General features: G+C 37.8%; 1 protein-coding gene across 1 annotated transcript in view; it reads right to left on the bottom strand.

Annotated features, from left to right (window-relative positions):
• The window catches only part of LOC139742777 (speract receptor-like), a 482,274-nt gene that overhangs the window by 321,997 nt on the left and 133,001 nt on the right, over positions 1–27,276 (bottom strand). The window contains exon 2 of the mRNA XM_071653295.1: positions 7,818–7,931. Coding sequence (XP_071509396.1) covers positions 7,818–7,865 — 48 coding nt within the window. The 5' untranslated portion in view covers positions 7,866–7,931. The remainder of the gene's footprint in view (positions 1–7,817; positions 7,932–27,276) is intronic.

A 27,276-nucleotide genomic window follows, 5' to 3' on the forward strand; every position in this document is an offset into this window, starting at 1 on the left:
AAGAAGATGTTTCTTCAATAATTCTGGCACTAACAAAAGTTGATTGCCCTGAAACTTCTGGGCACAGCTGTCTCAAAACAATATAGCAAAAATCGTCCTTCAAATTGGACGTACAACAACTGATCCTCCCGTCTACTATCTAATTGAGGTCTATTCAAGCAACAGACTAATCTCAGATATTATCAAGGGTAACGCCGTCAGTCTCATGATTATGCACACGAGCTCACAAAAGCACATGCGTACGCACGCACGCATACACACACACACACACACACACACACACATACATATATATCATATACGTACATGTCAAGAGAGAGAGATTAAAACAGATGAATTGATAACTATGGTGAACTGAATTAAAGGGCATCTACAAGTGCGAGTCTTAAAGTTTTGCGAGAATTATTGCAAATCATTTGATACAGGACAAGAAATAAATTTATTAATCATGAACTGTTAGCTATCGCCTTTCTTACGAGAACTGGATATCCAGTTTCAAAGTCTGCATGGACTTCCAGTTTCTAGACTGAAACGAGTTAACTTCAGAGTCTGCAGCTTTTCATACCCCACTTTCTAAACTCGGAAAATTATATCTTCATATATTGATGATGACTATTCTCGCTTAACGCCAGTTTGCGGGGAAGGTATTTAAATTTTGTTCGGATAGTTAACACAATATGCCGATCCCATCATTCATAACAACCTATACACTCTTTCATTTTCGTTATATTTGTCTTGCACATCTGTACTCAAGTATTCAAGAAATTCGCTTTGCAATTTCTTACAATGGTCATATCTACCGATGGCCATTTCTACATACCCTCTAAATAGATTATCAGAGTGGGTTAAAGCGAATACTCTATCATTTAACCCAAGTAAAATAAAGTTCATGTTTTTCAGTAATATATCAAATCATTTACCTAAATTGTTTTCATCAACAATATTTTAGGAGATTAAGATTCTTAGGTCTAATTTTGGCTAATAAACTCTCTTAGAAGCCGTACATTGATAGTTAAGGCAAAAATATTTCCCAAAATATACGTATTATGGACGCAAGTATAAAAGACTCATTTCCCCTACAGATGTAATTTAATAGTGTTGTACTCTACTTTAATTCTGCCGTATCTGAATTATTGAGTACTTGCGTGGGGTAAGATATTCCATGTTTATAGATCGAATCTTACAAGAGAAAATACTTCGTCTTATATTCTAACGTTCCTTCCAGATGATATACTAATGTATTATTTTCTGAAAACCAAATTCTTAAGTGAAATGATTAACATTTACCTCAACTGAGTCAATTTATGTATATATCAAAGAATAATGTATAACCACATATTTAAGATGACATGCTTAGAAAGAACAAATCTACCCATAAATACCCAACACGTCAATCGAATGAATATCATTAATTTACAAAATCAGTTCTTGTCTCCAGCAGCTTACGTTCTGGAATTCCCTGGATGATGATATTAGATGCGCACTTAGTTTTGATAACTTCAAATTGAAATTGAATAAATTCTTTTAGGCCATTACCAATACCAATTTGAGGCTCATCAGTGTTGATATCAGTTGATCTATCACTGCAGAGATCATGTTCCACTTGTTTTTGTTTTGTCAACATCTGTAACGACTTGTAGACATCTGTAATGTCTTGCATTTCTTTTCTGCATACTGTTTCCGTCTTCAACTACTTTCCTTTTTACTTCTGCGTTTTCTTGAATGCGGCACATCCAGAGCGCACTTTTTCTCATTTTTTTTCTGTATAAGCAGCAAAGATTGCATTGATTTGTGTGTGTATGTGTGTGTGTGTGTGTGTGTGTGTGTGTTGGGGGAGGGCTGCATGATTTATACAAGCTAAGCTGTTTTTAGCAGTCCCCTCCTTTTCCAACAGCCTGCTTTACCCACTGTTTAGTACAACGTTAACTAATTCTATCCATTTTGACTGTTTAAAATGTGCTACCTTATCACATAGCAAGTCACATGCAGATGCAAATATTTGAAATACTTTGTATCCAAACAATCACGTCATGTTAATGATTGTATGTTTTTTTGTTGGAAATTGAAAGTAAATGAAATAATGAAACTGAACATTGTCGAGAGTGTTGCACAGAAAACAAGAAGTCAGCAACAGTGATGTACTGTTGTAAACGGCACCACAGAAATAAACTCGAGCAGACGATCACCTCTATGGCTGTCTGGTGTCAACACAACGCATGCAGAGCGGGAGCACCAGAAGATATACGAATTGTTTATGTCGCTGTCTAAACACACACACACACACACACACACACACACACATATACGGAGGAGAGCAGCTTTGCCTGCTTCAGATTTACCACCTCGTCACCAATCTTGAGGAGTTTTGTGTCTCTCTTTGCTATATGTGTGTGTGTGTGGGGGGGGGGGGGGATGGAGTAGGGGAGGAGTTATCATATTTACTATTATCACTCAGGCTTGAAACACACATGCTTCCAAAAGAGACAACCGTAGTGTTGATAACAGCATCGCTTTAGATGCTAGTAAATGAACAAACTCCAAAACGATCAAAAGCTGAATTCACTGGTTAATTCCCTATTTGAGATTGTAGATTATTTCAAACGGAGAACGCAACTTACAGAACGCAAAGTCGTTTAAAGAAGATCAAGACGGCGGGGAGCTTTTGAGTGGGAGTTAGGAGGTGACGTATCTCTTCCATTCTAGGCACTGACGTGTAAAGTCATAATTCCCCTTTACTGTGGAACATTAAGAATTATATACCTTACTCGATGAATCCGTGTTTATAATTGGTTGAAATCGCGGACGTAAATTTAACCATGGCCCGCGCAGCGCGGACCTCGTAGCATCCAAGCGGTCCTTCCAGCATCCAAGCTGCCCGCTATCGCAAGTACCCGGATGTACGCGGACGTGTGCATTTACACTGTTTGCAAACGCGCTAGCCTTCACCTACAGCGCCAAAGAAGGGTGCACAACCCTTGTAATTATTTTTTTGTGCGATATCATGCAATTACAATGCAAACGACCCGGCCTTTGCATACGGCAATTTGTTAACAATCTACGTAATTTTAGATCGCAGCAGTTCGTAACCCGTAGGAACCACTGAATTTGCAAGGTGACATGCCACAATCGATAAGTGCATTTCATTCACTCGGTAGCTTTATACGGTGTACGAAGCATACGGACTTACGGACTGGTAAACGCTTGCTTTTGTTACGTGGCTTTCACAGCTCGAGAGCTACATATGCGTGGCCACTGCATGCACTGCCTTACATACACCGCAATCACTTTGCAAAAGCAGGGGATGATCACGATGTGTGAACTTGCTAGCGCGATCGCAATTGACCAAGTTAAATGTCATTTTAGCTTTGTTCTGCAGGTCCTATTTAAAACAAATATAGACTGCTTTATTCGGTGTATGGTTAATACTATTGTCCCTCGGGATCTCAACTCCTTGCTATCCTCTGGTCATAGCGTGGAGTTGAGATCCTTCAGGGCAATAATATCAACCACGCCCCGAAAAGAAGTCCATATTTGTATAATACAGAATATAATACAGAATGAAATAAGGCCATGGAGGTTGGTCTTCGAACACGTGCGATATTCTGTAACACAGTTGTCGCGACCATTCACTATTTTGTAACTTCTTAGGTCTGAAATACCATTATTTCAATGTGCATACAGATTTCTGTAACTGATTTTGATAATGATAATGATAATGATATGATAATAGTAATAATGATTATAATAATAAAATGAAATTGATAATGAAAGTAATAAAAACAATATTAAAATTTCATAAAGCGTATTTTGGATCTGACAGAATTCTCAGTGCGCTTTACCATCAAGACCACTTTTAGCTTAGAAAACATTCAGTGCGAAATATATCAATCGCCAACGCACGTTAACGAAATGAAAGTGTGATGTTGTTCATAAGGAAATAAGGCTTGTTTCCTAATTCATTGTGTGATTTAATCATCTTTGCGTATATTTGAATACATAAACATTTGCTGTGAATGAAAATTGAGAAAAGTACCATCCTTGGGCCAGAGGAAGCCATTTTTATTTGTCTTTTGTTCCTTTACGCGGCTGAAAGAAAAACGGAGTTCCACCGGTCACTGGGATTTATTATCTTAAGCTTAAGGTAACGTGAATAATTAACGTAATTTTCATTTTCATCAACATGGTCTTATTCTTACACAAAGAGTTCAACAGCGTCACTAGAGGCAATGATGAGAAGACAGCAATTGTACAATGTTATTTGCGGCGGTAAAGTGAAATGCGAAACGTACAAGCTAAAGTGCAGATACAAGATTCCAGTTAATATAACCACACGTAACCTAACTCAACCGAGAGTAACAGCAATTTGTTTGCCAAATGTGACCACACATATCAATACGTTCTGGTTTGTCACAGGAATGATCAAACCTCCATCGAATGCCTTTGCCTATATCATACACGTGGCAACTTAAACATAGCACACAAATGCTTCACTAATAGGCACATGCGCATCCTTGCTGTCATCTCTATCAACAAAATGCACACACATATAGAAGCAATTGCCTGAAGCCAGCAGGTACGTGTAGAGAGAGAGAGAGAGAGGTGAAATTTGGTGGTTTCATGCGTATAATACAGGGAATGAACTTCGAACTTGTGGGATAGAGAGAGTTCCTTGTGTATCCCCCATATTATTGATTGATTGTTGCTGTTGCTGTAATCCGACATTGTGAAAGAAGGCGACACTTGTGATGGGAATTGAGTAAAAATTTGGCGTGGTGCTTTAGGGGGAACATTATTAAAAGAAATACTGAGCCAAACCCTATATCCCTAACCCTACACCAAATTCTGATCCTAGGACTCTGGAATCCAACACACACCCCTTCTCACTTTCTCACCCTAGAAAACAATTTAAAAGATTGGAAATAGTACTACCATCCACTGGCTGAAAGATTGAAAGGCCGATTTTTGCATATTATTTTTACATCATAATTCATCAGATTACGGTAATCAAACATTATTGTTTCTCCCCGGCAGACTCCTAAGAATCGGACTAGTCTGAATGAATAGGTTCGTTGACCTAAAAGCGGATTTGAGTAAAAATTATATATGGCTGTGACTATGGATGGTCAGTTAAGTTTTCTCCGCCAGCGTACGCTGCCTGGCTCGATGCCAGTCGCAGAAGACTACAGGGTCGTACGCACCACTGCAGCTGCGCTCTCCTATAGCTGGATAGAATCGGAAAGCAGACTCTGAGCCTGATCTCGACTCCGTGTTTATACGTCACCAATCATTTTGGTTGGGTTGGTCACGTGATGTGACTGTTTGCTAAATTTGCGTCTAGCACCTTTAAATATATGCCAAACAATTAGCTTTTCTAGTAGTTTCAGAAGACGCTGAAACTTTCCTAAGTGAAATATCATGGCAAATCGTACACATTGTTTTATTGCAAATGCTCAATGATTTTGAAACCATTTTCATATAGGTTTTTAAAACATGCAAGAGTATACATGGCGAGGCAAACAAATGGTTGGGATTTGTAAATAGAAGGGATAATGCATGTTCGATTGAAGTCTCTCATGGCGAAACACAGTTTCCTTATTGTTTTATACATGACACATGTAGGTATATTGATGGTCATATTAAATTGTGCAATGCTATACTTTCAAATATATTATGGCCACACAAAACGTAACAATGTTTGGTGTCCGTATACTGCTGAGAAAGAAGGAGATGTGTGAATGGTGAAGGAGGTACATGTGGAAGTTACCGTTCATAAGTGAGCTGGAACTGAGTGGTTTTGACTTTGATACCCTGTTAAATATGCCAACAGCCGTTTCAAAGCTCATGTGTGAATGGCTTCAGAAAGACTAATAAGTCAGCCTCACGGAAAGCCTGCCCTGGGCCGGCTTTCATGGGTTAGAGGTCAAATTTGTGCAATACGGATAGAAACAAAGTCTATCTTTCAATATCTTCACTGCATTCTTTCAATATGTTCACTGCCCTTTCGCTTCCGGCAGTATGGATAACATGTATTTCTTTTCTTATTGCCATCTTTTTTTTTATAGTTTGATCAGATCTCAAGAGAAAAGATTCTCAGCTTTAGAAGAAAAACTACTAATCAAATTCTATTGTCCTTACATACTGAAACACGTGACAGAAAATAAAATGGGAATAAAAGAAAAGATTTAAGTGTTAAGTCTGTTATAACATACTGCCTTATTTAGTATGCTCAAACAAGGAGAGGGGATTGAAATCCTCATCTCACATACAATGAAGAGATTACAGGTCCTATAATAATTATAATAGTTAAGCGCATCCTGGTCATGAACATTTCCAATGCTGCTGCTGACTGTTTGAAGCCTACTGCAGGGTTTCTATGCACGCTTTCAAGCACAACGTGTGTAAAAGATTTAAGTAAAAATAAAAACAGAAATGAGGATTTACTGTAACTATACTTATCCTTAATATTCTAAACTTCACCTATGAACTTCTGATCAAAACAAGATATTCAGGTGTACTGGAAAATCAGCCAACGTGACCTTGATTTTTGTCTTTTATCGTAGGCTTTATAGAATTGTAATGCAAGGCATTGCAAACGATGTTGACACAAAACATCAAACGAAACAGCAACGAAACCGAAATTTGATATGTCAAATAATGCAATGTTATGAGTTTTATTCTTGAGTTATATCTAATCAGAATCTCTCAGAAATGTACGATTTAGTCTTATCTAGAATTCTGCAGGTAACTTATCCCTTCATGGATAGCTTGCGTACACACGCAACACAGTTAACGGAAATGTATTACGTTGGTCCATTAGCAATATATTGTCGGAATAACGATCTGAGTGAAGATAAACAACTCTACTTCTATTTATCATAGCTCAGAGCCTTTCACGTGGATACCTATGTCTGTTAAACTAGACGGTAATCCTCATTGGTTCGTTTAAGAGGATAGAGTGTTTCAGTGAACTATTTCTGCGGGATGCGGACCCTCTAGGCAGGACATAGATTTCAGTCATGATAACCCGCAATATTTGTCGAGTTTCGAGTGTTAGCTGGTTCTAAAATACGGATTATGAGTTGGTTTTTTTTTTTCTACAGGATAGTTTTGTCGTTGGACACCTAACAAATTGGCTTGAGAATTGATAATGTGTGTTACCAAGACCGTGCATCAACGCGCTTCTTCTTGTAGGTCGAGGAATGATTTTGACATAGATACCATGCGCCCGGGGTGCTAATATCAGGATGAGACGAGAGCGAGAGAGGGAGAGAGAGAGAGAGAGAGAGGGGGGGGGACACACTGTATGTGTGTGTGTGTGTGTGTGTGTGTGTGCGTGTGAGTGGGTGTTTGTGTGTGCTTGTGTAGTTAGGTTGGGGCAGACAGAGACAGGTAAGGAGATGCACACCTGTACAATATCCTGCGCTACTCATTTTGACTGTGGTTTACAGTCCTTAAGTCTTTTTTTAACAAGAAAAATAAAGAGATTCAGAAATATCAAAGTAGACAAAGTAGTATGTAGCATGAAAACCAAAGTAACCTAAGAACATTGTTAAATACTTTCATCTTCGATGGCCTCAAATTTGGGAATTCTTTACATTCTGAATCACAACAACCTCCCGGATTTTACGCACGTATTCAAACATAAGCTCAAACTCCAACTACACATACTTTTACAGTACTCTGGTGACATCATACATTAATAGATAATCAAAAAGTATTATCTTTCTAACACAAAGTGCGCCAAAAAAAAAATAGATCATTCATACTCTGATATCCTACAGGCTGGACTTCTGCAAAATGTTCTCTTGCTGGCCTACCTTCATCAGCCATAAAACGTCTCCAGGCTGTACAGAATGCTGCTTCATACCTTCGTACTGGCTCCAGGATATTTGACTATATCTCACCACCACTTCTTGAGCTTCACTGGGTGCCTGTGCAATTCAGAGTAAAAAAAAAAAATTCTTGCTGCTTACTTATAAGATTCCCCATAACTTGTCCCCTAGTTTCATATCTGCACTAATCAGTGTACCTCAGCTGCGGCCAGGACTACGTTGTGCAGGACTTAGTTTTACAATGCCCAATACCAGTCTAAAAACATAATATGTGGATAGAGCCTCCTCTTCGTTCGTTTACGGCTTTGGAACTCTCTACCATTCCAAGTTCGGGATTGTAACAACTTTGATACCTTTACAGCTTTTCCAGCAACTCGTTGAATAATACGTGACATATTGTGGGAGAAGGGTGCCTTTCAATGTATTTTTTTCTCTTTTGTTGTTATTTGACTGTTGTTTTGTTTTGAGATAACTCTAGCTAAATAAATGATATTCACCATCATAATCATCATCAACAATGATCTATACTGTTCGGCCATGTTGTTTAACGGGTCCATTCGGTCTCTTCTGTAATTCCTGATTTTCGATATTTTCTCCTTTGTAGCAGGACCCACATTCTTTTTTCCCCTTCAATTTCATGCCATTTTTATGACGGTCTTGTCGGTTATCTTCTCTTTCATTTCTATTTGTTAGTTTGTGAACGCATGCTTGTCCAGGTGTACTTTCGTGTTTATAGTGTGTGTGCATGTGTGTGTGCGTATAAGTGTGCGTACATACTTCTCTTCTGGGGTCTTACCCCACCATCTATTTTTGTGTACATTCTCTCACACATTTTTATCCAAACATGAGTATGATGTACCTTAGACTTATTTAGCGTGTATCCTGTAATTTTAATCATCTCGTAGTTCAAATTGTATACATGGGATTTTGTAATTTTTGTTTCTATTGTCTGATCTGCAGATGTAGGGCCTATGTTACGAAATCTATGTATTGTTTGTAAACGTAATGAATGAATAGATAAATAAAAATCATCAATACAACCTTTTCCAAACACTCGACGTTTTGAGCATGCATGGAGAAGATTAACATCCATGAGAAAGCAGCCCTGCAATCAACAATGTTTATAGTGCCGATGTCGTGGGCTATTAAGTGTTCGAAGGCGGAGCGGGAGTATCTTTTGCGCGGAGTAATTTATCAAATACGTAAAAGACTTCGCTCATTCAGTCTGTCAGTATCTTGTATTTGTGTTGTGTTTCTTCAAATATTAAAACGTTTCTTCGCTTCTACACTGAAGAATTCCACGAATACGTTTTTCTCTTTTCAAGTTAGTATACCTCGGTCCTTCCTTTTCATTGTATGTCTCGTATAAACCAACTAACATTTCATGACATTGAACGACTGCAATTCTTGTGTACAAGACAAAGTACCAATGGTGTTGACCAGTCAGTCTTTGAGAAAGAAAAAGAAATAAAAATAGAAAGACAAAAAAACTTAAACAATACGTACTTGTAGTAAAATACTATTCTATCCAGCAGAATACATAGAATCTTCCGCTGGAAGTCGCTGTAGGTCTAACAATTACAGCTCATTATATTAATCTGTATTCGCGAGTATTAATTTGTGTACCACGTGCGTTAGTCAATTAGTCTGCCATTGAGCGAAACGTGCAGGAACTTGAGGAAGTGATTTGCTTTCCTGTTGACGTTCTTATTTTAATATCATGTTGTACTCATTCCGAATCTACCTGTATGTGATGCGTCATTTACGTTCTGCTTGAAGATAATAATAGTAATGATAATAATATTAGTAGTAGTAGTAGCAGTAATAATAATAATAATTATTATTATTATAATAACAATAATAATGAAATAATAATAATAATAAGAATAAGAATAATAAGAAGTATTTGGTACGCTCTCTATGGCATAAACTATATCACAGCGTTAATACCAAATAGTCAAACAACAAAAACATTAATTGAATAGCATAAAAGAGATACGGAAAGTTAAGTACACGTAAACAATTATCTGGGGAAGAGATATGTTCAGGAGTGTGTTAATGATTGATATGATGATAGCGCTTTGTAACTAATGATGAAAATGGTTATTTCAATCATGTAAATGCTAATGATACATAACGTTTAAACAAAAATTACTGGAAAGGTTGGAGATGAAGTAAATATTTGTAATGACCTTTTATTGAAGGTGACCAAAGATACGGTGTGAAGTGTGTAGGCTACCAGGTGGCTGCTTCTACGACAGACCAAGGAGGTATTATGCGAGCGCGCCTAGTACCTCCCTGGACAGACCAAGAAGGCATCGCTTTGCCTCCAAAATTGGACAGACAATGTTCAAGCTGTTTAAAGAGTACCCATATGCTGTGTAGGCCATCCGGGAATTTCATTGCCGTACTAAGCTACATATTTGACAAACCATGTTTTCCAGTATTAAATGCATTGCTATACCGAACAACACACCATATACCTAGGATGGGACAGCTGAATGTGACAAAGCATACGATTCTTTATAGCACCAGCTAGCATCTGTTCCTGATCTGCGCTGTCACGTACATGAAAGGGTGAACATTATACATACACTGCGATGGACGAGGAACGTACACGCTGGCTGCTAGCCTACTTAGCGTCTGGTATGACGATATGAAGACCATGAATACGTTTCCTTTAGACGTCATTTTCAGGTCGTGATACTTAGAATCAGGACGATAAATGACATCCGAGCGTTGTGATCATTAATGGTAATCAGACAAGAATATATTTTTATTGTAACCTTTTCACACCTTTTCCACACAATATCGCTCTTGATGGATCGGCAGCTCTATTCAGCACTTATTGCTCTACCATTTTCAGATAATAACAACACAACTGGCCTTCGGGTCATCACAAGGCAACTTGACATGTCCTCTAGAGCAGGGTAAAGACCCAGACCTTTTGTTTTGTTGATAATAATGAAATAACAAAATACAGGTAGTCCTCAAAACAATGGCATATGAAAAGAGTACACAAATAAATGATAAATTTGCCTCTCTGCTTGATTTGACTCCTATGTGTACGTTCGTCTGAGTCAAAATTATCTAGAATTTAATAGTAAATCATAACATGTAAACAAAGAGAAAGCAACGCTGTGAACGTGGGATCTCAGTAGACTTCATGGTGTTTTTTTTTCAGTTCAAAGTCACGTTTTTGTTTTTCTCTTGTATAGGAAAGGACGGTCTTTCTATCTACCTGTAGTAAATTTGTCTAAATATATCTACAAAAAATGTTACCTGATAACAACATTAAAACGATGCCTGTCTCGCATGATATCTTATATATATAAGTTTGGGTTAATTGTAAATATTATCATTGTCGATATCAGCATCAATTTTACTACGGTATCATCATCATTGTAGCCATAATCGTTATCATTATTATTTTTGTTTTCATTAATAGCGTTGTATCATTACTTTTATAATCATTATAATCGTTATCATGCTCATCATATCATAATTGCGTGTGTAGGATGTATACTCACATTTCATCTTCATTGATTATGCAAAATTTCTTTAATGTTTGCGAAGTAGAGTATCATTCTAAAGGCAGTGCTGCACGTGTCTTGCTGCTCCAGTTATAGTGTAGCTTAGAAGACGGTAGTGGCGTACTTGTCAGGCAAAGATATGCTAACTTCCGAGTTCTCCCTTACACCCCCTCTTTAGATTCCCTCCTGATATGAATTATATTTTAGTGCCTCAGCTTTAGTGTTACTTTGTGTTCTCCTGGTCAGTATATGAACAGTGAAAACAACTGAGGTAATTCAAAGTTGGCTCAGACTTTTATGGTTAGAGGAAAGCCATGTCTTCCAAGGCGTTCACTCTATTAAAAGAAATGAAATGGACTGGAAATATATGAATTTCAAAATATTAGACTGGCCCAATTGAAAAGAGCGAGAGAGAGAGAGAGAGAGAGAGAGAGAGAGAGAGGGAGAGAACAAAACATGTGGGAAAGGCGATTTCAACTTCTAAAGCCAGAAACCAATTCCCGGGACAGAAATATCTTGGAGTGTAGGATTAATATAAAAACATTCCCCCCAAAAATGTAGACAAAGTTACGATAGTGAGTTTCATGCCCAGGCAAACAAAGCGTCACTGCGGTGAAGACATCAAGGGGAGACCCGCGGGCGTAAAAAGGATCATATAATCGAATTATGATGGGGACCTTAGAGACGGGAAAGTGATGGATTTCACATAAAGGCGCTTGTTGGTAGTGTTGACATGATTTGAAGTATGTTCAATGGTTCATTTGATATACGAGGAAGTCATCATAATCCTGTGGTATTAGAATGTCATGAACGATTTGATTCCACGGACAGGTCTGTCATGACCTAGAAAAGTGGGTTTCATTGAAGGTATATTTCAGATATCCCTGATTAATACGATTTAATTTCTATTCAAGAGCGGATAGACCACACAATATTATAAGAAAAGTTAACACAAATCAAAATATGAAATATGAAACGGGCTAGCTTACAGTCTCTTTGAAGTTGCGATTAATCATATTACACTACAATATCTGCTCTTCATCTGTTATTGCATCTTCTTGCGTAAGGGCAACGTTTCAATACTGTGTGTGTGTGTGCGTGCGTACGAATAAAGTGCTCTGGAACATCCGATAACGTTGCTTAAGACTGCGCTTTAATTACCAAACTTTTGGCCTTCGTGACCCTGTTCCCGGCTGTATGTGTTTGACAACAAACGAAATCATATGAAGTCTGAACCTGAACGTGAACTAAAATAGATTATCACCTAGAGATAATAGGAATTATGCATGAATGTGTATGAATAGTCGTAATATATATGCGAAAATACGAAAATTCATGAAATAATGCAGACCAAGTAATGTACGAGTGTGAGGAATGGTCAATGTGGTTTCTTGTGCGTTGCTTTGTTGGGTTTCTCTCGTTTCATATCTATTATCACTTAGTATAAGTAATTTCGAATTTTATAATCGCTGTGAAGTATGTATTTTTGTAGAGTCCCCTTTTCTCTCTCTCTCTCTCTCTCTCTATCTATCTATCTATCTATCTATCTCTGTAGCAGGTAGTGTTTCAAATGGAAACCTTGACAGATTTACATTCCTTAATTAACGAATAAAAAAAAGAAAACTGATTGACACACAGTTTTGTTTCTTCACTGTTTAACATTGATTTATGCGCATAACTTAGCATGTGAATCCCTGACCCACTGACAGCCTGAAGGATTAACAGACAGACGGAAAGACATGACGGGAAAATGTTGTAAGTATACCATTCAGCCAGACTGCCTAGCAATCAGCATCTTATTGATGATAATATTCAAGTCACGGCCTCCCGAAAAGGAGGCGCTTATCTCATCCCGCAACTTATAATCGATTTTGAAAATGCAACAATTTTTTTGGTCAGTAAAGACAAGCGTGAACGTTCTATAGATATCTCTTTGCTGCGTTCTTTGGTGACAAGAAGACAAAAATTATATGGGCTGATCTAGTTGACGATATGCGTGAAGCTTGGCTGCCTTGCAGACACAAGTAACGATTGACAAAGTATAGCTCTGGAGTGACGCCAAAATCAAATATATCTTGGGTGTACTGCTAATGGGGCCACACCATAGTTTAATGTCGCGAGGGAGTGGGATAAAAGTGAGTGACAGAAAGTAAAAGGATACCACAGAAGCAAAGAGTAAGGCCCTCTGGGAAAAATGAAAAGGCATGAAATTCAAGTGTTCGTATCTACTGCCGATGATCTGAAAGTGCACGTGTTAAGATTTACATGCAGTGACGGTCTTAATAGGAGCACGGAGTGCTTCTGCACGTCTGTGTGTGTAACAAAATTTACCGCCTTGACAGTGCAAAGAAGCCAAAACACACTGCATTGAAATATTCGTATAGAAGCCCTTCATCGTCGACTTTGCAGATCTGCGGATGCTATATATAATATATCGGTATTCGCTTTTGAATATACAAACTTTCTGGATCTGTAAGATACAGCGTATGTTATTGTTCCTTTTTAATTGCAACTGAATATCATTTCAGCAAGCAACTCTATAACCTGAAAAATTATAATGCGTGTGTGTGTCTGTGTGTGTGTGTGTGGTTTTTTTTTTAAACTGTCAAAGCGAATATTCCATTACATACATAGTGTAATTAGAGTAATGTATAAGGTATCACTACTTAACTGAACGTATTGAGAATGACGACAGAGTATAGAGTGAGGGTGGTTGCATTGTTTCGCTTGGTTTATGTATGCTTGTGTGTTTATGTGTGTGTGTGTGTGTGTGTGTGTGTGTGTGTGTGTGTGTGTGTGTGTGTGTGTGTTTATCTGTTTATTCGTGTCTTGGTGCACGTGATTTTCAAGTGAGACTGGAATTGCACTATGATTGATTGCGCACTCAAAATAATTGCCCATAATCATGCAAGTCATGGGACTTTTAAACACTTTCCGTCAGTCTCTCTGATTGTCCGTCTCTAAATCTCCCTCTCCTCCAACCCTTTCGTTTTATCTTTCAAAGAACAAAAAGCTTTTTTGTTCGTTATTAACTTACCTGAAAGGCGAACTTGATATCGACATTAACTTCTGAATTAGCACAGCTCGGTGAAAATGCAATCAAACAACTATGTGATTAGTTGCTTTTCGATCAGGAACAATATCAAAAGATCGTAAACCCAGTAATCAAATTCAAATAATGAAAAACATGGAAAGAGCTGTGCGTTGCTTGTGTTGATTGGACGAAGTGAAATTAAAGGCGATTGAGAAGTGAAAAGAGACAGTCAGGCGGAGAAAGAAATATGAAAGGGGAATGAAAATAAGCAAACTTTCAGGAGGAGCTCCAACAGCCGCCATTGATCAATAAACACAGTATTTGGTACAAAGTGCTTCTCTTGGATGCCTCACTGTTCGCGTGCATGTTGAAAAGAGCACGTATCGCAAACATTCAGTGAGAGAGATGAGTGAAGCAGAAAGAGAGATAGCTGGAAAGAAGAGGAAAATGAGAAAGCATATCGAGTGAAGTAAATGAGCCACTACGTACTTAAAAAATACGACTGGGGAGGGGGCAGGGTGGAGCAGAACAGTGCCTCCATGCATAATGGAGCATGCCATCAGCCATGTAGTTAGCTAGTATTATAGAGCCAAGAGCCATGTGTTGTAACACATTTTTACCCGTGCCTATATCTCTGCTAAAATGAAACGCAGAATCATATGCACTTATAATCAAATTGACATGTTTTTGTTTTTGTCTGATTTTATCTCTTCTAATAAAGCATGATGACATCTGTAACTGCATGCACATAATTCACAACTTATGGTACATATATATTGATATACAGTGTACTGTACTTCTTTTACTGTAATGTCCATTCTGTCATTTCCTCTTTCTCCTCCGCGTCCTCCTCTTCCTTCTGCTTCTACTTCTTCTACTTCTTTGTCTTCATTTCGTCAGGAAACTTTCTCTTTTCCCGTTGTCACTTGATAATACGTGAAACTGAAAGACGGAGCATCACTAACAACCGTGCCAAAGACCTCCAGGCTTCAGAGGTTTAAATATTTGCTCGTGCGTATCGATTACTCTAGGCTGTCAAATTTAAAGGAGCAACACACATGAAAACGAAAAATTCAGAACAGGAATATAATCCTCAAGAACAATTTTCCTTCTTGCATCAAATCATTCATTTACAGACTCATTGTTAAGAGATTTCCTACGACGAAGCCTTCAATACTGAATATGAAAAAAAAAATCAAATATACATTGCTAATCAAAAACAGCAACAGGATAGTATACAAAAATACTTATCTTAACAATGTTTAGGGACGAGTATTGGACTTCAAGAATAGTGAATGCGCCAAACTTTTGCTTAAGAAATAACTACATTTACATATGCTTTATTCCTAGTTTTTTTTTTCTTTAAATAATCATACGTGATTTCGAAATCAAACACTAATTCTACAAAATCCAGTAACTTGAACACTGAGTGCTTTATTCACAACAATCATGTTCATCGAGATAATTTTCCGTGAGAGTCTATGTTCAACATGTTCAATGGCATACACAAGACCGTAGGATTTCTACTTAAATTTGAGATGAAATAACAACCTTGTTGGAAAGAGCGACATGGAACTTGACAAACCATTTTTTACTTTTTTTTGTGGCTTTTCAAGGAAAGCGATAAGCTCTCGTACTTTCCCGTTTTATCCCACTGCTCATTCGTTCACCTTTGCTAATTCATCGCGAATCGCTCTTTGTTTGAAGTCAGCGTTTCTTATTGACCGTAGGTGGGCAGGTATACGCCCTGAGGCAAAAGCAAACAAAAGAGAGGAGGAAAAGAGCATTGATTTCATACGGCCTCAGTAATAGGTCCATTACACCTGATTGCCGACATGACCGAATCACGAAACTTAAGTTTAAGCTTGAAGATAACGATACGCTCACTGTGCTCTTGCACTTTTCTCATACGTTATTTTTTTTAGTCGATGTTTATATGACTTTTGTTTTTGTAGATCTGTATTAGTACAGTATTTCATCAATATCTCGTATTGATAATCCCTTATTATCCTTATCCTTTGCATCATCTGTTGTTTCCTTCCCTCACCATCCAACACTAAGAACTCTCTGAGCTAAATTCCTGCATCTGGTATTAGTTTTCTGTTTTATCTCGCATTATCGCATCAAAGGCAAAGAGTGATAGGGCTTATGGTATAAAGACATCAGACAGAGCTCATGTACTATGCCCATCCTTACTCTATTCCATCGAACAATGTGGGTGTTTCATTTATTTTTCAGTTCTTACGTCATTATGTTATCAGAGGAAGTATTATAATAAAAACAGATACATTTTGTCATCTGACTTATTCAAAGACCTGTAATGCGTTGCCAATGAGGATAAAATTACCTATGCATTATGTTTGCTAATGCACAAAGAAAGGTTTCGAAAATGTGTAAGACAATAGTTATATATTTCTTTTCAATGACTGTTGATAACAGTATACGATTGAAGGTTGGTCAAACTCATGGTAAGAAAAAAAATGCATGTGTAGAAAATACAATAAGAAAACAGAGATACTTTTCACGATGCATTCGTAATTCCTTCTGAAAACTAATCAGGGGTACTACTGGTTTGATTTCTATTTCTCTCCTTGTGTGGTGTGTGCCTTTCGGCGTGTCTCTGTCTCTTCCATTGTCTATGCCCTAATGTCTATCCCCTATATGGATTGAACAGGGTAATGTGAAACGCAGTGGTTTCATATTATCATCTTTCATTATCGTCGCTAAGTGTTTAACCATCAAGAACTGAGAACAAACATCGCTGGATCCATTTGTATGTTTGCTTGACAAGAGAGTGATTGTGTGGATCCAGGCTTGATTACAAAGCAAGACTTTCCCCTCCCTTCCGTTATAAACCATTCCTTTCAATCGGCATCTTATCAATGTCATCACACGCACATTATCATCCCGCATCATCTATACAGCGAAAACTGAATCAGTATCCAGCAATAAAACACATTAATGTCATATTGGTACTTTTTTTTTTGTCATTAGGCGCCTGGGTTAAGACGTTATTCATCAGAATTGAGTGCGCATGATTTCTTGACATTACTGTCGTACATTAAATTTAGCTCTTTGTGCCAGTCTGTTTCAGACAGAGAATCCGGCTTCTTATAGTAACAAGTTGTATTCAAGGATCCGCTGTTATTGATGTGTTTCTAAAGGGTAAACCGATGGAGGCTTCTCTGTTTCCATTGCTTACTGTTCGCTTCACATCACTACTATCTTGTTAGTAGTACATTGAATGTGATTTTGCTCATTTAGTCAGTATAAGATATCTATCTTCATATCTTCATGTTCCAAGGAGTCTCTAACACGCGATTGACAGTCACTATACTGTTATATTACAATTTCTTCGCAGTTAACACGTGCAAGCTATATCTTTTATTCGTTGTCTCTGTCTGCCTGTCTATGCAGCTTAGTGCTTGTCTATCTGTCAGTCACTCTTAATCTTAGTCTCTCACCGCTCTCAGTTATGCCAGACTACCACCACAGCCCTGTCTCGAGTCTTATCGGCAAATACGCCTGTCCGCAGGTAGCCAGTGAGTTCCGTATGTATTAAGAACCACTCAATCTTGATTAAGCTTCAATGGCCGTTAATGCGCAAGTCCTGGATAACCACAGCCTTTTGACTTGGAAGGCTAAGTGGAATATCGAGTCTGGAATTATCATGATACATGCAGTAGACAAAAGCAAAATCAACGAGATGGTGCTAACAGGAGTAATAAACAAGGGGGACAAAGAGAGAGAGGATGAGAGAGGGACAGAGAAGGGGGAGGGACAGACTGTGAATCAAGGATTACAGTGTGATTCATGTATGCCACATGTACGATGCCATGACTGATTTGACTGACTGCACGTTTTGCATGCGTGAGAGGCAGATATTCCAAGACAAACACCCTCAAGGTTCAGCTATATATAAAAATAGTGTTGTGCTGGACACTTTTTTTTTTCTTTCATAAGCGAAGGTATATTCAATTTCAGGATGTTGTATGTAGGTTCAATTAAGATCACTGCAACCAAACTAAAATGTAATTTGATGTAAAAATCATGATGCCACGGTGTTACCAGTGGAAATAAAGTGATGAAAAGCAGAACGCTGAGATCATTGTAGCAGTGCATTCTATAAGAATAGATACTTTCCATCACTAGGTGAATTTACGAAGCATGAATGGTAGCAGACAGTCTTTTGTTGAAGGTATTGTTTAACAATGTTTCCAGTGTAAAAAACTAATGACAGTATGCATGATCCTACGTGCTATAAGAGTCTTTGATATTGTTTCAATATAAGGGTGAGGGTTAGAATTAAACAGAAATGTTTCAAAAAGTGTAGAATCTTTGAGTGTTCGGAGTCACCATACTCAAAATCTACAGACAGAAGTGTAAGAATTAGCAATGTAGTTAAGGGTTTATTAGCGTGGTGATAGTTGTTCACAGACCTCTAGAAAGTGACATCATATTTCTTTAAAATGTACTCTGCAGGGTTATTCATACATTTGAACTTCATCACAGCTCAGTCAGCGGAGTTCGACATTTTCTACAAATGAATTATCACTAAGCTACATAGTGCCTTCAAATCTACAGGTATCATTCAAATACATCTTTCTGAATGATACGTATCACTGCTCAGATTCAATATAAAAAATGATTTAAAAAAATTAATACGTCTGTGGATTTCGACACTGAGTTCAAATCCGTATGAAGAAGATAATATATTATTGACCTTTCACGAACGAATAAACAAACAACGTCAAAGTAGGAGAGAAGAGATACAGCAGAGCCGTACAGAGCTTTGATAAAGAACATGTCTACAAGAAAGGGAAAAGGACAACACATTGACCGGTCAAATACAGAAACGGGCAGTGCTTACCCTAGCTGTCAGCAGCGTGATGAGGACGATGGAGAAACAGGCTTACTGGCGCCTTTCATGGCTAGGATCTTTGAAGACTGTCTCATATTAGTAGTGGCGAGACAAATACGACATTCTCACTGGCGCGTCAATCGATGACGAAAACTCGCTTGTACAAGGTAACAAGAGGTATGTACTTAGCGTATACTAGTCTATCAAAACAATAGTTTCATGTAATTGTTCCCTGACTAGACTCAGCTATGTGGGGAAAGGATTATAACGTAGACGATAATACTGGTGTATGCCGGTGTGTAGAAATGGGATGGGTTGGGTGTGGAGGAGGAATTTTAACCACCAAAAATGTGGAAAGAAAGTTCAGGCCTGTAATTCTCTCACTCTCTCATTCTCCCTCTTTTTTTTCTCTCTCTCCTTTGTCTATTTTACGCAACCGATTTCATGACCATGCACTCTAGTAAAACATACTCAACTGATTTCAACGTCGGATGAGGCAGATGAATTCTGTATAATTATCTGACACATACTGCAGCACTGACTTTTCATGTGCTTGTGATAAATGGACGTGTAATACAAGTCAAAGATTCCTCCAAGACGCGCCTATCAATTGCCTCATTTGATTCCTGTGTATAGTGTTCATTTCAGTTCTTCTTCAGTTCAACTTAATTTACCAGCATCAACCCTCAAATGACTGAAATTGATGTAACGCAAATAATATTCTGCCCTAACCATTAACGTATGAGTTATTTGAGCCTCAATTTGCATAGAATATTAGGGTTTCGTTGCCGTCTTTGTTCTAACCTGTGTTACTATAATCGTCGTTGAATTGAACGTTCGTTATCCGTCACTGTTTGTCATCGAAATGAAGCGTAATTTTGTAGCTCACAATTTTTTTCCTTCGATGATAAATATGATAATTTTAACTCTTGATACAGTTGCTTACGTTAGTGTGCTTGATTTTTTTCCTTTCACGAAATATTTGACATAATACAAACCAGTTAGAAGAAATGAAAATCTAACTGTGGAAGAATTGACACATCCATATAATCGAGCAGAGAAACAATGGCCTATGACCTGTAGTTGTTGACATATAAAGATTATAAGTATTCTACGCAGAATGAAAAAAGGCGATATAAAAGAAATAAAAAAGCTTTCGGACGGCGCGATCCAGATTATTTCGTTTTATTCTTCGCCAAATGCTGTTGCACCCTCTGAGGATGGAATAGACCTAAATTTAGCTCAAAAAAACTTGCAACGGAAGTTTTCGCCTGCTTATGATGTATTTGTCAAGTCTGGCATGAAATGAATATTACAAGGATGGCTGAGTTTTTATTTTGAGTGTTTCCTATGATCGATTCTATTCTTATCATGGAACGATGTTTTGTGCTCGCAAAAGTGGGTCTCCAGCGTCCACATGCAACCACGTCATAACCGTGAAATTGTCTGATCATAAAAGACTGCGATGTGCGAGGTAAGTCGTAAGCCACATTATACATGGATGTATTGATATTGACAGTTTCATTTATTTTGCGTTGTAATCTTAACATGTATAAACCTGTAACTGTTGTCATCTACCGCGCCGCCTCTTTCTTTCTTATCAAATGATGTATCATGTGTCTTAGGGAGCACAGAATACAGTGCAAGTTAATGTAAAGAAACGGAAATCTATCAACATGAACTTCTTTCTTTGCTGTAATAAGATAGTTGGACAAGTGGGAAACGGTTACGTTATACTTTTTATCATGAGTGCGCTGCTAGGTAGACGTTCAAACTTTTTCCTAAACTTTTAGAAACCATCCTCTAGTCTTTATCAGGATTGTTTTCATTACCTTGTCATAAAATTACCTTCTGGAAGTATTATTTTTCCTAGAACTCAACATTTTTTTACGTACTCCACTGTCCAGTAGTTGTTCATTTTCCCTATGACTTGTAACTCTTGGCTCAAAACGAGCTTTTAAAATGTTTACAACCATGCGAAAATGAAGGAATTATGCAGTCGCACATTAGTCTCTACATCAACAAATGCAAATTAGTAGTTGCATTCCTCTTTTGACATAGAAGTATGACGCGCAAATAATATCAACATGGTATTTGCTGTATCCCGTAATTTACTAAGATCAAAGATGTGGTGCATCGCTAGCAACCTGCTCTGATCTGTAGATTATTGTTCCGTTCTCAATTGGATGTAATAAGGAGGTGTCAACGTTTACATATCCCAGCCGCCACCGATTATTACTTTGCTGTGTAACCTTACGTCTCGCGAGATTAATTTCTTAATTCCATCTACCAAAACAACCACATCTACGACCCAAGCTTTGTTTGAATTGTTTTTGAGCCAGTTAGAAACGCAAGTGGTAGAATGAAACAAATTTTCTGCTAAACTAAAACTGGCCAACTGGCTAACTAAAACTGGCTGAATATAAGTGGCACAATAAGATACCAGCAATATATTCCAAGGGTGAATAAAAGCTTACCATATTATTCATGATATACTTACCGTTTTAATTCCTCTAGTGAAGTCAGCTATAGCTGACGTAACAAGTGAATCTGATCGATCCGGGTATATGAGCAAGGATAACTTCACTCCCTTTTCAAGATGACATCAAACGAAAGAGTAAATTCTCACAAACCAAAGTGAGCATTTGATATTAGTCGATAAAGGGCAGTTTTAACATGTTTTTAAGAAATATTACGTCAGCGCAATTCCGCATGCAAATCAAACCAAGAAAGGATGTCAGTTGTTTCACAAGCTTCCATCGACTTGTACACAAAATTCCAGTCTGATCAGACATACTTCCAAAGTCGTCATGATTTAGAAATGATGACATTTAAAGGGTAATTATACAGCTTAAATTGTAGAAAAGTACAATATCTTAAGACAAATGGAAGACTTTTAAGGCTATAAACCATCTAATCTGAATGGTTATATCCGACTTTACTGCTTCAAGGAAAACTGTTGGAAATCTATTGGGAAACCGAGCATTTGCCTGCGCAGCACCCAAACTGCATGTGGAATGACTTACCATTAGAAGTCAGGAAATCGCAAACTGTAGAACTCTTTAAATCAAGACTAAAGACACTTTTCTAATTTAAATGTGCATTATTGCCAAGCATATCAGAAACTTTTGTGCAGGGCAGAAGAATAAGTATTATGTACATACGTTTTGCGCTTTATGAAGTGATATTATCACTATCATCCATATTTTCCCAGCTTTGTGGAAACCTGCACTGCCTTGCCTCTTTGATTTCCTCCTATTTACTACCTAGAGTAAAAGAGATAGATAAGAGATAAAAATCAGTATCCACTATCGACAGGAATTATGAATCTCATGGCACCATCGCTCATAGCTAATAGGAAGAATAACTATAAGTATAAGTAAGGAGTGAATAATTGGTCAAACTTCATGATTTCGTTCTTCAGTTCAGTTCAGTTTAGTTTATTTTATTTTAGCACGGAACCTGCTTGTCCTTGATCTCACGATGTGTATGAAAGCTTAAGTCCTTTTTAAATGGTTTAAAGGAAAGTTATGAATGGCCCCTAGGGCTCAGCAAAGCAGAAGTGTAAAGCATCTTGAGCATTTAATCAGAATGGAAAATGGCGCTAGCCGCCATATGAAATAAGCAATGTTTACACTTTCCCTGTTTTCTTCCACAACGTTTAAAGTGCATTGTCGACGAGATCTGCGAAGTGATAAAACACTACCGAATGGAGCTATACATGGAAGTGATTTCAAGGATCACTCTCCATTGCCATATCCGCGTAATTCCTGATTTTGTTGACTGTGGAATTACTGACACATGTCCAAATACAAATAATATTTGGTTATGCAGGATAATGACTTGAGGTATTATGCTCTATCAGTATACAACTGATAATGTGTAACATTATTTCATAAATACTAGCAAGCGCATTAGAACACTACCCCCAGTGAAAACATACTTATTTAAAATTGTTGGGTGTGATATAACATAATTTGTTGTAACACAGCAGATAATGCAATGGGCAAAGACTGGAGAAAATTTGCGGAGAAACAGAGAAACAGAGAGAGAGAGAGAAAAAAAAGAGCGAGAGTACATTGCAGTAACACGTGCAACATGAGACTGGTATTCAACTAAAAATCTCGAACAAATATGTTAAACATTTGTTTATGTGACGACACATTGATATTTGGCTCTGACAAGATGGCAAAAACCGGAAATTAGTACTGCGATTGGATTCGTGATTCAACAATGTTGCAAAGGAATTCATAAATTGGACACGATGCTGTAACACCATTTCAAGATAGCCAAACATCTAGAATCGTTTTCATTTTGTTGTACAGTTTTATTTGCTTCAACATTACATGTTCATTACAACAGCACTCTTCGTCTACGCACGTGCGCACAGACGTGGAATCTTCGTTCCCGATCACTGCGGTCTGATAATTAGCGATGTATATTTCGCATAAGATTATTTCCCATCAGCATCCGGATGATTTGTCTTGCAATTCGACTGGGAAATCACTCTAATGATCACTGCTCCGAAGTTTGATTATCCGATACAGATCGGTTGTATATTCAAAGAATGTATTTCGCATGAAATGTTATCTGCCTTTTAAAGTCTAATGAGTATGTCATGGGTTCCGGTTGCTTTTGTAAACTTTATTATCTTAAAAGATAGATAACTATACGGATATTAAAGTAAACGAGTATAAGTGCCGATGTAGAATGTCAGTCGGCGCTTTAAAGTAGTGTAATAAAAAGCTAAATTTGAGACAATAATTGTCCCTTCACCGCTCGTGTTGAGCGCCATACTTTGCGTACAATGAATATACCATACTCTCGATCAACATGTGGGTGTCGATATCGCGACCGTAAGCTCACATGGTAAACAGCAATAATGATAATAATATTAATGATAATAATAATGATGATCATGACAATGATAATATATGACTTATATTCCCCCAAATCCACTCTGCAGAGTGCTCAAGGCGCATATATACCATTATTACCCGAAAATGTCTTTAAGGGTAAGGAAAAAATACTTCGTTAATTAGTTATTACCTTTCTTTCTTCCCTCTATGTTCAGTTCTACTTTCCAGGGTACCATACAATATTGATTCGTGTCACGTATATCCCTGATTGCAAAGCACGAATAAAATCGTGAAAGCTTGTCTCTTCACATTTGTTTTTGTGTAAACGTCGGTCGCGCAATCGAGCAATCATGGCTGAAGTTGATTTGTAAAAGGTGGAAATTCATATGAAATGTAAATGCCATTGATAAAAGAAAGATGTAGTGTGTTTTGCTTTTAATACACATTCCTGGGTGTTATCATGTGCATGCTATGATTGACCTTCACATTTTTATGGTATGTTCACTCTCACGCTTAGGAAAGTGATGGTGGTGAGGCAGCATGGAATCGCATGAAATGTGAAAAAAAATATATGATTATCATATTTGTTTTGAACATTTACTATCACTCTCATATTCCTTTCCCATTGTAAGACAAAAACATTGTGGGATCCACGTGAAATTGAAAGTAATCCACCTGACGCAGTAGACTGTCCCCTAAAATCATCGGGAGCCTATTTCATCCTCCTTCTCCCCTATCTGTATCCATAGAGCCTCATGTTTGCATTCCAACATAAAAACTAATCATAACATTTTCAGGGGAGGCAAAGTTAATTTTTGACAGGTGGGATGCCTGTAAAGGCTTTATACACCATATCCGGGTACTCGCCACGAGTCCAAGACCCACGTCGAGTCATAGGACCCACGAGTCATACAGCCCATGCGCTCGACACTAGGCAAATAAGGTCCACGAGTTTGACACTCATAACACCATGGGGCTTAATGTAAGCATTGGCCTCGTGGGCCTTGTTCGCTTAGTGTTGAAGCCATGATTTGCCTAGTTTCGAGCTCATGGGCTGTATGACTCGTGGGTGTCGGGCTCATGGGAGGACCTTATTTACAATACGCACATGAGCACACAGACGAGATGAATACAATAATAATACACATTAATTGATTAACTGGAAAACATGCGAAACTATCGTTATTATTATTAATTTTCATATCGATGAAATCAATAGAAATGGGTTTTTTTCCTCCTTCGTGTGATCCTTCCCCTTATCCAACTCATCCCCATTCTCCCTACTGCTCCCTCTCTTCATCATCGTCATCACTATGATCTCGGTCGACGGTCTCTCTGATTATATTTTTTAATGTATGTTGTGCTTATTAACCAGTTAATAAAGACGGACTGATTTTCCTATAACACACATTTCTCATTTACCCCAGCCTGAGAATTCGCGGGACTAGTCTTCAACGGGCTCAATGTACATGATTATAAGCCCTACATCGCATTGTCGTTCTTGAATAGTTGTTAACTTTATCTCTTCCCAGTAATCTGAAAATGAACGAAGGAAAACTAACCAATGTTTTGCCCTATTGAATTAACGGCGCATCACTACAAGGATACCTAAATTGCCACAAGTTACCATGCAGTTACGGTCATGGTGGTGGTGAAGTACCACGCAGACACTGTGACCATCGGAATGGAAAATTGCATGGCTCGCGAACACATTATGAACGCCGTACAACATCTTAAATTTGGCAGGCTTCCCTCTTCGAGTTCCCAAGGATATCCGTAATTCAAATGTTTACATAACATACGTTTTCTTAATTCAAATATTTGCACAACATACGTTTGATGAAATCATAGGATAAAAGCCGAGCAAGTTGGTCAGAATTTGCGTTGTTTTGATTTCCGTCTCCCTCGTTCAGTCCAGGCAGGAAAATTAATGAGAAAATCAAACCAATAAGCCCTCCTTCCCGACAACCATGCGTCACTTTTGCCGATGTCATCTCTAACCACTGTCTAGATATTCTTCTCGAAGGGAAAATAGCAGAACAAATCCTGATCAATAATCCAGTGGGAACGATTTAGGACGCCACGGGGGTCGCCCGTATCGATTAATCGTAGGTGGCGATGGAAAGAGGCATTGCCGGTTGAGTCTGATCATCCTTTTCTGTTCCTCTCATCCTTCCTCCCGCTTTTTTAAACTCTGGGGTTTTCTTTCCGAGAAGAAGGCACAGGTATTCATATGCCAGTGTAGGCATATACCACTATATGTATTTGAAATATTAATCTTACAAAGCCATAAAACAAAGCAAGCCACAAGAATTATAATTGGAGATATCGTACTTGAAGATGTGGTGCAGTTAAAGGTTTTATGACATCCAAGTGCATGTTGATTTGTAATGATTCATGATACCCTTAACATCACTTTTGCGGTGAAATGAATATCTGGAAACAATCCATATATTTTACTTTTTTTTCTTCTACTTTTCTTCAGATTACTTGGATACGTCCACAAAAAAAAAAAACTTCCAAACCAAGATTCTGGTTGTGACATCATCTGTCTATCATTGCGAAAGTACTGATATGTTTAACAAAAGACATCGGACAAAAGTTGGAATGCACCTTCCCCTCGACTCAGCATAACTTACATGTTTCTGTGATATTAATGTGACTAACAAAAGACATCGAGAGGGAACATGCAAGTTATGCCCGGTCTCGGGGAGGGTGCATTCCCATGTCATTTATTAATCTGTTGTTGTTGTTGTTTTTTGCTACTATAGTTGTTGTTGTTGTTGTTGTGTGTGTGTGTGTGTGTTGTGTGAGTGTTTATAACAGGTATGTAAGAAATATCAACATTTGAAATAAGATAAGAATATCATTTGCGAGTACGTTCTATTTCATAGAATATAGATGATCGTAATGTGGGCACCGTGCATTTTCTAAGGATAGTAGAATATGATGATAACAACAAAATCACATTCACATTTTCCCGTCATTCCTTGTGCTCCTTCAGTGGATTGATGTGTCAGAATCCATGCTGTAATGATTTTGCTATCTTTAACCAAGTATTGGATTGGAATATAGATTCACATTTTACCAGCTATCAGCATTTGCTTCCTGGTTACAATAATGTATTATGTGTTTCTATATGAAAAGAGGTATTTTC

The sequence above is a fragment of the Diadema antillarum genome, unplaced genomic scaffold (assembly GCF_040938485.1).
Source record: "Diadema antillarum isolate AM-2024a unplaced genomic scaffold, OU_Dant_1.0 seq00001020_RagTag, whole genome shotgun sequence".
NCBI lineage: Eukaryota > Metazoa > Echinodermata > Echinoidea > Diadematoida > Diadematidae > Diadema > Diadema antillarum.